The sequence below is a fragment of the Mobula hypostoma genome, chromosome 3, assembly GCF_963921235.1.
Source record: "Mobula hypostoma chromosome 3, sMobHyp1.1, whole genome shotgun sequence".
NCBI lineage: Eukaryota > Metazoa > Chordata > Chondrichthyes > Myliobatiformes > Myliobatidae > Mobula > Mobula hypostoma.
In genome coordinates this window covers 72,602,342-72,618,984 of record NC_086099.1, presented here as the reverse complement: position 1 = coordinate 72,618,984, position 16,643 = coordinate 72,602,342, and the positions used below count along the sequence as shown (strand labels likewise).

General features: G+C 38.6%; 1 protein-coding gene across 3 annotated transcripts in view; it reads right to left on the bottom strand.

Annotated features, from left to right (window-relative positions):
* The window catches only part of arap2 (ArfGAP with RhoGAP domain, ankyrin repeat and PH domain 2), a 396,901-nt gene that overhangs the window by 201,970 nt on the left and 178,288 nt on the right, over nt 1-16,643 (bottom strand). For all 3 annotated transcript variants that reach the window (XM_063043320.1, XM_063043318.1, XM_063043319.1), the window contains one exon: nt 6,000-6,120. In XM_063043320.1, coding sequence (XP_062899390.1) covers nt 6,000-6,120 — 121 coding nt within the window. The remainder of the gene's footprint in view (nt 1-5,999; nt 6,121-16,643) is intronic.

Here is a 16,643-nt window from a genome sequence, read left to right as displayed (position 1 = left end):
TCAGTGATAATACAGCTGACTCTGACATATCAGTAGAGTTGGTTCGGTCTGTATATGAGTAAGTGCAGTGAACATCCATTGGAGGTATGCAAAAAAAAAGCAGGTAATGAGCTGAACTGATACAAAACATTGAGTTGATTCCAGCACTGATGTCTTAGAGCTCACGGTTCAAGCTAACACCTCCCTCTTGCACACTCTCAAAAGCTGAGTCTCTAACCTCTCTCCCATCCCGTCATTAGCCCCTTGAGTTGAATTATGCAATATTTGCAAGCTGGTTTGTGGTAAATTTCTTCAGGCATTTGAAGAAACCATCTGACGGTGGTGCTGCCAGTAGGGCTGCTGCCTCACAGTGCTAGCAACAGGACTCAATCCTAGCCTCTGGTGCAATCTGCGTGAAGTTTGCACATGACGACGTGAAGTCTGGTATTGTTGGAGCTACTGCACAGGATCAAAGTAACCTGTAGAGAGTTGTAAAATTAGTCAGCTCCAAAATGGGTACTAGCCTCCAGCAGTATCCAAGACATCTTCAACCAGCGGTGTCCATTATTAAAGACTCCTATCATCCAAGACCTGCATTCTTCTCAATATTACCCTCAGGAAGGAGGTACAGAAGTTAACAAATTTCACAATGCATGTGGTGATATTAAACCCGATTCAGATTCCACATACCTTTACGCAGCTCTCTCCCCAATCCCCGAATACTCAACTTACCTCCCTCAAGAAGGTTGGTATGTTAATTAGACACTGTTGTATGGGTTAAGTGGTAGAATCTGGGGGCAGGTGATGGAAATGTGAGGAAATAGAATGGTTTATATGTGCTGTATCATTAATGGAAGTGTGTTTCTGATCATCAACATGAAATCAGTGGGCTATAAGCACCTATTTTGGTGCTTATGACCCAGTAACTAAATGGATGCTAGTAACCACGTCTTGAACTCGTTCCACCACCAACTGTTTGCTTACATTTCTTCTTTCACTGACAGAATATTTCCTCACATTCAAAGGAGTAATCTACAATAAGAACATTTCAAAACAATACTATAATTGAAATCCTCTCAAAATGTATGGAATTTATGAATCAATGTTGTGTTTTCTGTGAGAGGCAGCAGTCCAAATGAAGCCTCATATAAGCAAGGGCTGCTGCCTCGCAGTCTCAGGGAATGAAGTTCAAACCTCACCTTGAGTAATGTCTTTGCGGCCAAGTGGGTTTCCCCGTGGTGCTCCAGTTACTTCATACATCGCTGGGCTGGTAGGTTCAACAGCCATTGCTGACTATCATTTAGTGCTGTTAAGTAGCAAAACATGAAAGGGACATTGTGGATTTGTGGGAGGGGAAAAGTAAGGGAGCGGAGAATGGGACCTGCAGCTGTTAGTCTGCTGGGAGACAGCACAGGCTTGATAGGCCAGAAGCCCCCTTTGTACTAGACATTATTAAGAAAGGCTACTTTCCCTAAGCAGTGGCAACCTGTTGGCTAATTGAAGGCTGTAGATTTTGTGGAGGAGACTGCAGATGGTCAGAAGCAGACTGTGGTGTCTCAACATCGGAAACAATGGTCTGAGCTAACCGGATGCAGAGGAGGCAGAGGTGGCAGAGTAATAGGAATCAGAGAGCAAAGAGTCAGGGTCACGGAGTGGCAACCTATACTTGATCCAGTCTAAGTGCATCTCCCTTCAAGCCTTTATCCACCATCAATTACTTACGATTCTGACCTCTGATTAAGATGGTGCTTTTTAATGTGGGTGACAGCTTACTGGTGTTTCATAAAGCAAGAAATACAACTAAGTATTTTATTAATAACACTCTGACTGTAGAAAATTACGGTAAACTATCACCACAAACAATGAAAAGGTGAGTGAAGGTGAGGCTGACTTGAGGGTTGAGGCGCAAGGGTATGATGAAATGCCGAAGCACGGCATGTATGAGTAGAAGTGGTCGGAGCAAGATCGAGGCCCGTTCAAGACGGAGTTGGAGAAAAGTGGGAGCGGGCTTGTTTCGGACACTGTCCATCTAAACTGAGAGCGCAGTCGGATCAATCTAAGTGCCAGGCCGATTTTGAGCAGTCTGATACAGGCTGGAACGTGCTGGCAGGTCCCAGGCAGAGAGTGTATTGCCGCAGCAGGGCCCGGGTCCTAGTCCGGGGGACCAGCTGGTGTTTGGAAAATTTCAATGCTGGCCTAAATGGACTGAAAAGACAGGGTGTCTGGACCAGAGGCGAGGGCCAGGCCGTTTCTACCCGCTGTACTGCTCTCTGTGGCGTTAAGGCTATGAGACCGCTCCAGCCACTCCAGCTTTGTGATGATTTGCCCTGCTGTGTGATGAACTGAGGCTGAGGCTATGGGCCTGCTCCTGGCTTCATGTCTATGGACTCACTTTCTTCTGAATGCTGTTGCTTGCTGTTAATGTTTGCACAATTTGTGTTTTTTCCCTCTCTCTGTGCATTGGGTGATGGTCTTTCTTTTGAAATTGGGTTCTTTTGGGTTTCTTGTTTTGTGGCTGTCTGTAAGCAGATGAATCTCCAGGCTGTGTAATTTATATATACTTTGATAATAAACGTGCTTTGAACTGATGTGTGTCGTCAATCAGCAGGTAGTACAAACTTCATAGTTTGCTGCATCATTGTTAACAGACACAGATTATATGTGCATCAGAGCCTTCTCTTCTGTTTTGTGAGATAGAGGTCTTTCCAATCTCTCCCGAGTGCAGAAAATATTTTGTGGATGACTCGATGCTTTATTTCATATTTTTTTCTTGGAAAACTTGAAAGGTTCAAAAGTGGTTAACAAGACCACTTAGGAGCCACACATATTCACGTTGCTAGGTTGGTTTATTATTGTCACATGTACTGAGAAACAGTGAAAAGCCAGTCCTGCATACTGTCATACAGATCAATTCATTTCAACGGTACATTCATGCAGTTCAGAATACAGAATAAACTCCAGTAGCTACAGAGAGAGTGCAGTACAGGTAGCCAGTGAGAAGTATGATTACAAAAAGGTAGACTTTGAGATTAGGAGTTGATCTCATCAGACACTCCAATCCCTCGAGGTTGTCAGGATGGGTGCTGACACTCCAATCCCTCGAGGTTGTCAGGATGGGTGCTGACACTCCAATCCCTCGAGGTTGTCAGGATGGGTGCTGACACTCCAATCCCTCGAGGTTGTCAGGATGGGTGCTGACACTCCAATCCCTCGAGGTTGTCAGGATGGGTGCTGACACTCCGATCCCTTCCTGTTCAGAATGTGCATAGCTGATTGGAAAGGGCAAGGTCAGCAATGCTACCTGGGAGGTATAAAGCAGCTTTACCCCATTCCTTTTGTGCTACAGTGAAAAACCAGCTTAGATCACGAGCTCAAATCCTGCACTGGACTGCACAACGCAAATTTCTAGATTCAGACAGAATTGTGCTTCGTCTGAGTTAGTACACCGTTTATATTCTGAATTGTGCTTCAAAGCAGTGAATATACAGACACTATTTCTATCAACAAAACTTGAACAAAATCCTGTGCTATCATCCTACTTGAGGAATATTACATGAGGGAATTTGAAATCTGTGTTTTTTTAATATCTGCACTGGCATTCCACACCATCACAGCAGACTAAATGACATGCTGACTCCGAGTCTTCTGGAGGCTGAACATTGTCTGCCGTGGGGTTGGACAACTGTGTCTATGTGTGGGTGGATGGGAGCAAGGGAGGAAGAGATGGGGCTTGTTTTGCTGCTGTTGTTCTGTTGCTTGATGTATTCTGGGTTGTTCTGCCGAGCATTGCAGGCAGCCTCCAAGCACATCCTCGAGTGTGTTGGTTATTAACTCAAACAAACGGATTCCATTTAACTGTATTTTTCAATATACATGTAAATCAGAATCAGGTTTAATGTTACCAGCAAATGTCATGAAGTTTGTCGTCTTTGAGGCAGCAGTACGATGCAATACATAATAATAGAGAAAAAACTGAATTAATATGTGAGTGAGTGTGTGTGTGTGTGTGTGTGTGTGTGTGTGTGTGTGTGTGTGTGTGTTAATTATATATATGTGTGTGTGTATATATATATATATGTGTGTGTGTGTGTGTGTGTGTGTGTGTGTGTGTATGTGTGTGTGTATATATATATATATATATATAGACAAACACACACAGACACACACACACAGACACACACCTTTATAAAAAATAGTTAAATTAAATAAGTAGTACAATGTAAATTTTAAAAAACTAGTGAGATGCTGTTCTTGGGTTCAATGTCCATTCAGAAATCTGAGAGCGGAGGGGAAGGAGCTAGTCCTGAAACGTTGAGTGTGCATCTTCTGGCTTCTGTACCTCCCTGATGGTAGCAATGAGAAGAGGGCATGTCCTGGGTGGTGGGGGTCATTAACGATGGATGATGCCATTTTGAGGCATCGCTCCTTGAAGATGTCCTGTATACTACAGAGGCTAATGCTCGTGGTGGTGCTAAGTTTACAAATCTCTGCAGCTTACTTTGATCCTGTACAGTTGACCCCTCCACCCCTTCCCCCCACCAGATGGTGATGCAGCCAGTTAGAATGCTCTCCACAGTACATCCGTAGAAATTTGAGAGTACCTTTGGTGACATACCAAATCTTCTCAAACTCCTGATGAAATATAGCCACTGTTGCACCTTCTTTGTAGCTGCATCAATATCTTGGTCCTCAGAGATGTTGACACAAAGGAGCTCACTCTTTCCACTTCTGATCCCTCAATGAGGGATTCCTTGTCTTACCCTTTCTGAAGTCCACAATCAATTCTTTGGTCTTACTGACTTAGAGTGATAAACTTGAATCTTTGAATCCACAGAACCAAGAATACGAAAACTGATACGCAGCTGGATTAAGACAGCATACTGTATAAGGCATACATTCTCAAGTGTGGCACTCCTTTCTAAATTCAATTAAACTTTTGCTTGCTGCATGCACATGTACTAACAACCTTGCTTCACCCACAAGCAGAAATTGAATTGCTTTCCACAATAATTGCTCGTTGATTTTAATGGCACGCACATTAAGGAGGAGTAGTTATTTGATCTGTGCCCCACAATTACGCACAGCCAATACAGGAATTTTATTTCCCAATACATTGTCTCAGACCATAGTACAATACATTGAAGTATCACTGACAGTGATATTTTTATGTAAATAAAAAAACACATTAATTTTAGCAGTTGGTTATCTACTAGAAAGCTTCAAACAGCTGAAATAAATCAACACTTCAGTTCAAATTTGCATTTGTTTGTTTAAAAATGAATAGATGTGGACAAATCCAGAGAATAAATGCCACATACTGTGTTAACCTACCATTCAATTAAGTGTTGTTAGGCAGCATACTGTTCAATTAAGGTCAAGAACTCAGAATGTACTACTGAAGGAATGAGTTCTGTGCTAAAATGTGACAATGTAATATGGCAAATGCGATAACTTAACAAATGAGATAACCTTTGCAGCATGGAATAGTTTAGCTTGGCATGATGTTAAGATGCAGATACGTGGATATATATATCATAACAAATGCAAGTACTTAGAAGTTCTCTCCACTGTCATACTCAGTTTCATTGTATTGCTTGAAGCTGCAAAAAGTTATCTAAATAACATGAGGAACATGCAAGTTGATTTTCTGCAATTCAAATTCTGGTACACTCTGGGATACCTTATGAAGGAGCTCCTCACAAGGAATCACATTGCTCAACATATTTGGAAGGCAGAGATCCACACCAAGACACTCCAGAACTGACAGCTTCATCGAGACCATGTGAAAGAATATCACAGGAGATGAACTGAACTCATCAGTGAAGTGTTACTGACTCAAAGTCGAACTGCAGTTCACTGGACAGTTAATTAATGATAGTGAGGTAAAGGGCAGTAGTTCTGAGTTTTATAGATCAGTGGAAAGGTGTATTATATATACATGAGCATACATTTAATTTCTACGGATTCCCAACAGCAAGCCAAACTAACACCACCACATTTTTGGGTATGCTGTTTCTTACCTTCTTTTTCAACCCTGAAAGTGAAAGTCCTGTTGAAGGAAATGACTTCAAATTTGTTGTCTCCCAACCGGTGCACCGTTTTCATTGAAAAGAGTGGAATTATTCCCTTCGAATACATTTCCTTTGATAGTGGAAAATAAAGAGGGGAAAAAACAGAAAAGTATCAATCCATCATATCTGAGGTCACAGCGAATATTGGTGTTTCATGTCGGAAGTCACTGACAGGCTTCTATAATAAATGTTTGAATTCAACCTCTACAATTTCAGTCCAACAGAAATCAAACAAACAATCAACCTAGGTTAATAAAGTAAAATTTAAGGTGGGCAAACTGTGAATTATTCTCCTTCATTTTGATTATTTAATATTTGATTTAAGCTCAAAGCTCATTTTATCCTTTGATAGCTTAATTAAGACTATTATTTTCAAATCTTATTTAAAATCCACTCTGTAAAGTACCACTGATTAGATGGCTTGTTGTATCGAATTGCAATTTATGAAACTACGCCTGCTTCTTCCTACTTGCTGACCTATAATTATATTGCTATCACAAAAAGGTTAGATAACTTGTCACTAATTTGAGGGGAAAAAAATTTCACTCTTCACTTTCTGCCATCATCAATCATAATATAAGAAGAGTTTCTCCTTTGAGATGAATATTGTAAATCACTTTATAAAACACTTCAGTTTGTCATGTTGATAATCTTAAACACTTTCCTTTATATTACATTTGGAACAACGATTTATGATAGAAATGCTGCCACAATACTTTAAGTACAATATTTGATATTCAACATATAATTAGCATTGGACTGATTTTACAGCATAGTTGGAATATTTCCAGTTTTCAATCTCTTCAGAGTTCTTTAAACCTTACCATCACTGCAAGTCTCACAACAGTTAAAGTTACAGGAGAACCACCAAATATTTATCGCTGAAGGACGAGCTTTGCTTTTTGGACAACCACCGTCATTTTAACAATTCAATGATAAAAGATAGTAAACAGCGTAAAAGAGTAAAAACTCTATTACTCTAATTACAAAAAGGGAAACAACATCGATAAATGATGGAAAAAGAAGTAGCCTTCTTTCATACTGTAAAGAGATTTGCTTCTTTCTCAGTTTGATGGAATAACTTGCTCTCCTCATGAATCTGTCAACACCAATATTGTTTTCTCTGTAAAGCCCAATCTCTATCTTGTTACTGCTCAAACTGGGTGCCAGTGAGTAAGGAAGAAAGCTCACAAGAGCGTGATGATTGAGTAACACAGAAGAAAAAAAATACAGAAGAAGACAGAACGATATGTTAATATAGAAAATGCAAGGGTAGGTGATAGTCTTCTGCTTATTGTGTCCACGGACAGTCTATACATGGCCCAGCCAGAACGGGACACATTTTTGCGACTTGTTGTTGAACTTGGCAAGATCTGCAACAGTACAGGGTTCCTCTAGCGATGGGCATTGCAGGAGATGCTGCATAGCTTGTGGCTCAGTTCCACATTCACAAGTTGTCGGGCTGGTTGTATATCCCCATTTCCTTAGTGAGACCTTTGAACGACCTACACCAGTCCTAAGTCTGTTAAGGCACTTCCAGGTTGCCCAGTTGCGATTAGCTCCTGGGAGAAGGCTTTCAATAACCCAACAAAATGGAAATAATGGGCTGTTGTAAGAATCTTCAACAGTCCCTAGTATGACAGGACTGTCTCTTCACCTCACTATCCAACTTGTTCTGGCCTTGTACCTATTGCTTACATTGCACTTTCTGTGTAACTGTAACACAAACTACCTCAATGCACCGATAACATGAAGTGATCTGTGTGGATAGCATGCAAACAATGCCTTCTACTGTGACTCAGTACATGTGAAAATAATAAACCAATTTACCAATCTGACCTAGTGCTGGCAGCATCGAAAATACTGGAAGCCATAAAAGAGGACACTGCGACAGAACACCTTGCAGGATGAAATGGAGTTAACATAGATTTATGACAGAAAACTTTCTTTTGACTAACATGTTGGAGCTCTTTGAGAATGTGACTGGAACAATCACTAAGGAGGATCCACTGGGCATGGCATACTGGATTTTCAGAAGATTTTCAGTCAACACTGAGCAGAGCCCATAGAACTGGGGACAATGTAGGTCACGGACCGAGAATCATTTATCGGATGAAAAGAAAATAATGAGAAGAAATGGGTTGTTCTCAAATCAGCAGACTGTCTTTAACAGGGTACCACCAGGATTGGTGCTTGAGCCCCGGTTATTTGTGATCTATATAATGCTTTTTAATTCGACTCAGAACAATTCTCAACAAAATCTGTATTATGTGACTCATAAGACTGATTGTTCTATAATTTTCACAGTCAATAGTTCCAGGAATTTTTGGCAGAGTTATAAATACTGATTTCAAGAGATCGTCAGGCAATACACCAGACTCATATATGCCATTAAACAGTTCAAAAAGAATATCTATGCCCAGATCTTCTAGAGTTTGTATCATTTCCACTGAAATTTCATCAGGTCCAGTGGCTTTACCATGTTTCATGCTTTTCATTGCTTTAGTTATTTCTTCTTTGGTAATAGGTGGGCCAGAATTAGGGTGTTTAATATCTGGGGGTTCCCCTCTATTATCTTCAAACAGCTGCTCTATATACTGAATCCACCTCTCACATACTTTATCTGGATCTGTTAGTATGGATCCTTCTGCTGATCTTATGCATCCTGTAGAGGAGGTTTTCTTAATTCCAGTGATTTCGTTAATTTTCTTGTGCATTTCTTTGCTGTTGTTAATATGGCCTTCTACTTCATTGCATTTTTGATTCAGCCATTCTTCCTTTGCAATATTGCACAATTGTCTGGTCTGTCTGTCTAGCTCTCTGTACTGCACTTCATTATTCTTCACTAACCTTCTTTGCTCCATCAGATCTAGAATTTCTTGGGTTACCCACCCCTTGTTGGTGTGTTGGATTTCTTGTACTGGGATTATCTCCTCTGCTGATTGCTGTATAGCATATTTAAATCTGTCCCAAATAGGTGTTGTTTCATTTTCGTTGAGGTGTTCTTCTACAGCTGTTTTGAATTGTTGCTTAAGTATGCTATCAGTTTTAAGTTCTCCCAACATATACTTCTTTCTCTTTTTTCCACATTTCAGTTTCTTTAATTTTGTTTTAATGGTAGCTATTACTGGATGGTGATCAGAACCACAGTCTACTCCTGGGTAGGCTTTAGAATTTGTGATATTATTTCTAAAGCATTAATTGATGGTAATGAAATCTATTTGATTCCTTGTTCTATCTCCAGGGCTAATCCAAGTACACAATCTACATGGATGTTTTTACACCAAGTATTGGTTGTTTCTGACACACCAATCAGTAAACCATTCTCCATTTTCATTTTTCTCCCCTAATCCAAAGGGTCCTATGACGTTATCAACCCTTTCCTGTCCAACGTTGGTGTTAAAATCTCCATGACTAGTTTTATATCCTGAGATTTACATTGCTCATAAGCACTGTCGAGATCTTCATAAAACTTGTTGATATCCTCTTCATCTGCATCATTTGTTGGCGCATAGGCTTGGATTATGCTACTATTAAAAGGGTCACCCCTTAATTTAACAAAAAGCAGCCAATCGGATATCGCACAATATCCCATAAGTATTTATAATTCTGCCAAAAATTCTTGGAACTATTAACTGCGAAATTATAGAACAATCAGTCTTATGAGTCACATAATAAGGTTTTGTTGAGAATTGTTCTGAGTTGAATTAAAAACAAGTTAAAGCCAGAAACTTCTAAACTACAATATGGGTTTATTGAGGATAGAGGAACTAGGAACGCAATTTTCATACTACGAATGCTTTCAGAAAGGGCAATTGAATATCAAAATGATGTCTTTTAATGTTTTATTGATTTCACTAAAGCATCCGACAAAGTGCAACATGAAAAATTATTTCAGATTCTCGCTAAACTAAACATTAACGGAAGGGACCAACAACCACTTCAAAATTTATATTGAAACCAAACGATGACGGTAAAAATTGATAATATAAGCAGTTCGACTAAAATTCAAAGAGGAGTTAGACAGGGATGTGTTGCCTCACCAGAATTGTTTAGTATCTATAGTGAAATGATTCACAGAGAAATAGAAGACCTAAATGGGATTAAAATTGGAGGTGTTAACATCAACAATATAAGATATGCAGATGATACCACCCTAACAGCAAGTGCTGCAGAAGACCTAGAAAGTAGTACAAACAAGTGCAGATTTTGGTCTAACCGTCAACTGTAAAAAAACCAAATGTATGGTAATAGCAAAACAGCAGGATACTCCCAACTGCCAATTGTACATCGGTAACCAAGAGATTGAACAAAAGACCTGCTTTAATTACCTTGGTTGCTTTATATCACAAGATGCTAGAAGTAAAGTAGAAATAAAAAGAAGAATTGCCATTGCCAAAACCAACTTCCAAAAAATGGAACCCATTTTTACCAACAGACACATTTCTATGACAACAAGGCTTAGGCTACTAAAATGTGATATCTGGTCAATCTTGCTGTATGCTTCTGAAACATGAACTATAACACCAGAACTCCAAAGAAACTTAGAAGCAACAGAAATGTGGTTTCTTAGAAGAATGCTAAAAATATCATATAGAGATAGAGTAACTAATGAGACAGTACTCCAACGTGCCCATACAAAAAGATCTTTAATGAGAACATCAAATGAGAGGAAACTTAAATTCCTGGGCGATGTCATCAGAAAGGGAGAAATAGAATGCCTTACATTACAAGGCCGTATGCCTGGGAAACGTGGAAGAGGAAGGCAAAGAAGAAAATATATGGACACTGTGAAAGAACTAACAGATCTAAGTGTGCGAGATATCATTGACGCTGCATGGGATCGTTCGATGTGGAAAGTCATGATCGCCCAAGCATGTAACGTGCAAAGCACATGAAGGAAAAGAAGATGATGCTTTGTCTAAGTTGACAAAATGTCATATTTCTAAGTTTGGTGATGATGTTAAATTTGCTGAGATTGTGAATAGAGAAAGTGTCAAGAGACTGAAAGGGGATATAGACAAACCAACTGGGGTTTGCAATGTTTCACTATGATCTCCTGAGTTTCTTCAGGGCAAGCTGGTTTCACATGGGATGGTAGGATAATTGGTCATTGGGAATTACCCTGAGCACAACTGGAAGATAGAATTGATGGCTATGTGGGAAGAACAGATGATAGGGAAAATTAATGGATGAATGGGATTGCTCATTGTGCAAGCATAGAATCATTACTTACTTCTAGATTGCAAGTAAATATGGAAATATATGGATTACACTATGTGGGAAAAAATCAGGTCATCTACTTTAGTGCACCAAACAGAGCAATGTTTTGTAATAATAAGAGATTGAGTCAGCTCATATATCAGTTATTGAAAGCAAAGATGCAGGCACAACAAATAATTATGAAGAATTATAGTAATACTTAAGACTTTGTTACAGGAGGTGAATAAAAGTGCAGGAAGAACCTACTGCAAGAATATTGTATAGCTATACTGCAAGTATATTGTTTGCCTCCTTACCTAAAAAAAAGGATGGGATGTAGTAATCAGAGTTACTGCAGTTAAAGTTCAGTTGACTAGTTTTACAGATGGCTCATTTGCCATAAGAAGAAGGATTGAGTAGATCAAAGCGATATTCTCCAGATATTACAAGACTTAGAGAAAATCTCAACAAAAATACAAAAAATTTAAGGACCTGAAGGGAAGGAGGATAATTCTCTTGGTTAAGGTCACAAAATGAGAGTGAGCAAGCAATTTTGGCCAGGCACACAGAGAAAACTTCTCATGGAGAGTGGTGAGCATTTGTAATGGTCTATCTCAGATAGGTGTGGTTGCTCATCATGATGCTAATTTAAAAAGGAAAATGATAAAACGCCTGGATATTAAGGAAATCAAGGGATATTATATGATATTACAATGAGAGAAGATGGAGCATCACATGAAGATTATTAAACATGTGGCTTAACTGTGGCAGCAAAACGTGTTAAGTGTTAACTGAATATTATAAGGATCATCCATCTTCCATTCTCCCATCAGTTGTTAACACATAGCATATTTGTTTCCACAAACACAAATCAAGGTTCATATGCTTGTAACTAATACGTAACAACAGTGGTGAAAATTGGACGATGACCTTAAGCAAGTAAATAATAAAACAGAAAATGCTGGAAATACTTAGCAAATTAGAAAGCTTCTATATTATGAATAACAAATGTAACATTTCTGGTAAATTAATTGACTGACAAATGCTGACAGACTTGCCAAGTATAGATTTTGGTTAATTGGGCATTGCTTAATCAGGGCAGCTGCTTACTGGGACAAATCTTAAAGAACAAAAACTAATTGGGAAAATAGCCGGGATTTTCTTCATTTATTTGGGACACCATGCTGCTTAATTGGGACAGGAGACTGTTGCTGGACAGTTTCTAACTAGTGTCAGCTGCACACACTTGTGTGGTTGTTAGGTAGTGCACCGTGCTTAGAGTGAAGTTTTTAAATAACGTCAGTTGAGTGTGCTTGTGATCAAAAAGCAGTGATTTTTGTCACGGATAGCTGACGAGAAATAAGCACTAAGGCAAATCAGAACTGTTCTGTTCACTGCTGTTTCAGTCTTAGAGATGCCGGGAGTGAAAATGAATTGATTACACTACTTCAAGTTAGGAACTACGAAGACTTTGAAGGTATCAACAATTATCTTGAATGTTACAACAAAAATGATGATTTGGAGGATGCAATCATCTGAAGCATTATATGAAGGCAATCCATTATCTGCAGTAGGTGTCTGCACTGATGTTGTGCATTTAGAGTCAATCAAAACAACACAGCAGCAAACATTGGTTGAATCCCTCCACAAAAAAATATTAGGAACTAATACAGAGTTTTATCGTACCATAGTACCATTGACAATGTTCTGTTTTGTTCTATACTTCATTTAAATACGTAATTTGCTACTCAGTTAAACGGTAGCTTATACTTTCATACCTTTTTAACCATTTCTGTGAAACTTCATCAAATTGGGGCAGCCACTTAATTGGGCCAAACTGTACTGATCCCAATGTGTCCCAATTTAGCCAGTATCTAGCAAATTTACAACACTTCATTGCATAGTTTTAACATGCTTTTGTAGGGTGTTGGTCAGTAAGATGAAAGAGTTGATTGTGGACTTCCGGAAGGATAAGACAAGGGAACACAAACCAATCCTCACAGAGGGATCGGAAATGAAGAGAATGAGAAATTTTGAGTTCCTGAGTGTCAAGATCTCTGAGGATCTAACTTGGTCCCCACATGTGAATGCAGCTATAAAGAAGACATGACAGCAGTTACAGCTCATTGGGATTTGAAGGGATTTGATTTGTCAACTAAAACACTCAAAAACTTTTATAGGTGTATGACAGGCTACATTACTGTCTGGAATTGGGGGGGGGGGGGGTTGCCAATACATAGGACCAAAAGAAGCTAAATAAATTTGCAAAATTTGTCAGCTCTATCTTGGGTATTACCCTCCACAGTACCCAAGACATCTTCAAGGAGTGGTTGCTCAGAAATGTGACTTCCATTATTAAGGATCCCCACCACCTAGGACCTGCCCTCTTTTCATTTTTACCGTCAGGAAGGTGGTACAAAAACCTGAAGGCACATAATTCAGCGATTCAGGAACAGCTTCTTCCCCTCTGCCATATGATTTCTCAGTGGACATTGAATCCATGAACACTAACTCACTTCTTAAAAAATATATATTATTCTGTATTCACACTATTTTTAATCTATTCAAGATACATATATATACTTAATTGATATACTTATTTATTTTTTTCTTTCTATATTATGTATTGCATTGAACTGCTGCTGCTAAGTTAACAAATTTCACAATACATGCCGGTGATAATAAACCTGATTCTGATTTAAAACATTGGTCAAATTCTTAAGACAAGTTGTTGTCCTAGACTTGCATTTTTCAGTTACAAACCAGAAATTATATTCAAAAGTCTTTTGAAATTTGAGGAATATTCCTAAACCAGGGCAATCAGCAGAAGCTTTCAACAATGCCAGTAGACAAGACCCATTTTATAATCAACAGATTCAGGAAAATGCAAGTTCAAATGATTTGGGATGTAATCAATATCCACCCAATCTTTTGCAAAGGTTCCATACATTATGCTGGATGGAATTGGGAGCATACCTAATAGAAACTCCAGATGGTCAAGTCAACTTCTATTCTATCCAAAACATGTAAAAGATGGGCATTCTTTTACTACATACCAAAGAAAACATCTCTACCATAATTGCTATTGAACAGTGTATGCAAATGGTAAACTGAACCCTTGGAGGTGTCTTGCAAACAAAATCTAAGAACTGTTGGAAAAGTCAAGTTTTTTGACCCAAACTGTAAAAATACAAGTTAACATTTCAAACTATTTCTCGATGCCAAAATTGAGATATGATAAAAGCTCCCTAATTTAAATAGAAGTCTCTATTTCCAAATGTTTTTTTTCCCATAATCAATATTTCATTTACCAACTAATACAGTATTAACTCACCATCATCCCATGCCCTATCAGCATAAAGTTAGAGTATCTTGTTTAATTAGCTAGTTAAAATTGAAGTAGGAATTATTTTTACCTTCAAAAATGTTTTAAGTATTTCTCTGTAGATACAGTTGGGGGAGAGAAAACAATTACCTTTAGCTCTTCTAACTTCAATATTCTTTCTTAATAAGATCAAATTGTGCATTTCTCTTAACTGTGTTTTTCCCTTCTACAGTGAAGGGAATGTGTACTTACATTAAGACATCGAACATCACTGAGCCAATGAAATATCATTCTTCAAAGTAACAAAATGGCACTCAATCTCACTTCAACACAACATATTTTTACAGCCTAATGCCATTGATGGCATGTGATGCAGCCAGAAATATTCATTAAACAGATTGAAAACAGCACAAGAACATATATACCTGTGACAAGTGGCTCTTTAGGTCTCAGGATGCCAGAGTGAGCAGGAGCTCACAGTTTGCAGTACAATGTGGTTGCAAGAAAGCTCTTTCAATTAGAAGTACTTTGAAACTAAGAGTTCTGCCTGACCGATATTGAAAACAAATCTTTACTGAAACACAGGTCAACAATCTATTAGATTTAATTGTTTATTACAGATTAGAGAAAACACAAGTTTGTTTTTTTTTTCACTTTCAGCTTATCCAGTTCTGATTTTATTATGAATACAGGTTGAGTACCCCTTATCCAATATTCCAAACTCTGAATTTTTGCGAGCGCTGACACGTCGTTATAAACGGAAAATTCTGCAATGCGCTTGGAAGGTTGCCAGGCAAGCTGCAGTTCTCTGCACATCTCAGACAGTTCTGAGAAGTGACCTCACACTTGTAATGAACAGGAGTTAATGATGAGCAGAAAAACACCGTATAAAGTGAAAAATGAAGAGATCGATTGTGTATTGAAAGAATGGATTCATCAGAGTCAGAGTGAATATATGCCCTTAACAGTATGATGATCATGAAACAAGCAAAGATCAGTCACAATGAACTGAAAATTTAAGGTAATTATGTATATTCAGCAGGCTGATAGCAGAAATTTAAGAAAAGGCATGGCATTGAAGATTTTTAAAAAAATTTGAAGGTAGTGTCTGCTGATCACAAAGCAGCGGAGAAATTCATTGACGAGTTTGTCAATGTCATCACTGATGAAAATCTAGCTACAGAACAAGTCTACAATGCTGAATGTCTTTATACCTTACATAAAACCTAAAAAAAAAGGTAAAATACAAATACAATGTACTGTAACCTTCTAATCAAAACACAGCATCGTAGGTGCAGACTGAAAGCCTGCCATTTTTTGTTGTTGTGCAACAGCTGATTCAGGTATTCTCCCAATGCTGCAGTGCTGCTTTTGTTACCCAGCACACATTATATTTTTGTTATATTAATGGCATGTGATAATTTTTACTGTAAGTATAGATGCGTGATAATCAAGTTCAAGACAAAGGCTGCTTACCAGCAAGCACATAAATTCAGTCAGAAAAGATGGCGATCCCAAGCTATATACATCAATATATGTTCCAAAATCCAAAAACACTTCTGGCCCCAAGCCTTTTGGATAAGGGGTTCTCAACGTGTAGTAGAGCTAAATGCAAGAATCTGCATATACATCTGTACAAGACTGAATTTGCTGCAGGTCATTTGTTGTTCTGCGAATAAAATCACAAAACAGACGGACCTTACTGCTGTCTTAAACCACAGGTTGTAAACCTGTGAAAAGCTTGCCATTGTTCAAACATCTCTAAAGGCATCAACAAAATACCAAGTTGCAGTGCCATCATAATAAACCACTGTCTGTCAGGCTACACATACAACCCCAGATTTGCAAGCCTTTTATGGTTCAGCTTTTGTTAACCATTTAGTTTTGGACCACTGAATATACATAGGTGGAGGGGAAAAAAAACACACATTTCCAGCCATTAGTCAGTCACTGTGGACAAAACATCATCCCTACAACAAGATAAAAGATCAGCTCAAAGGCATCTTCCACAATCCTAATTATCTGTAGGCCTATTCCACCAGGAAGGTACATTTGAATAGCTGAGG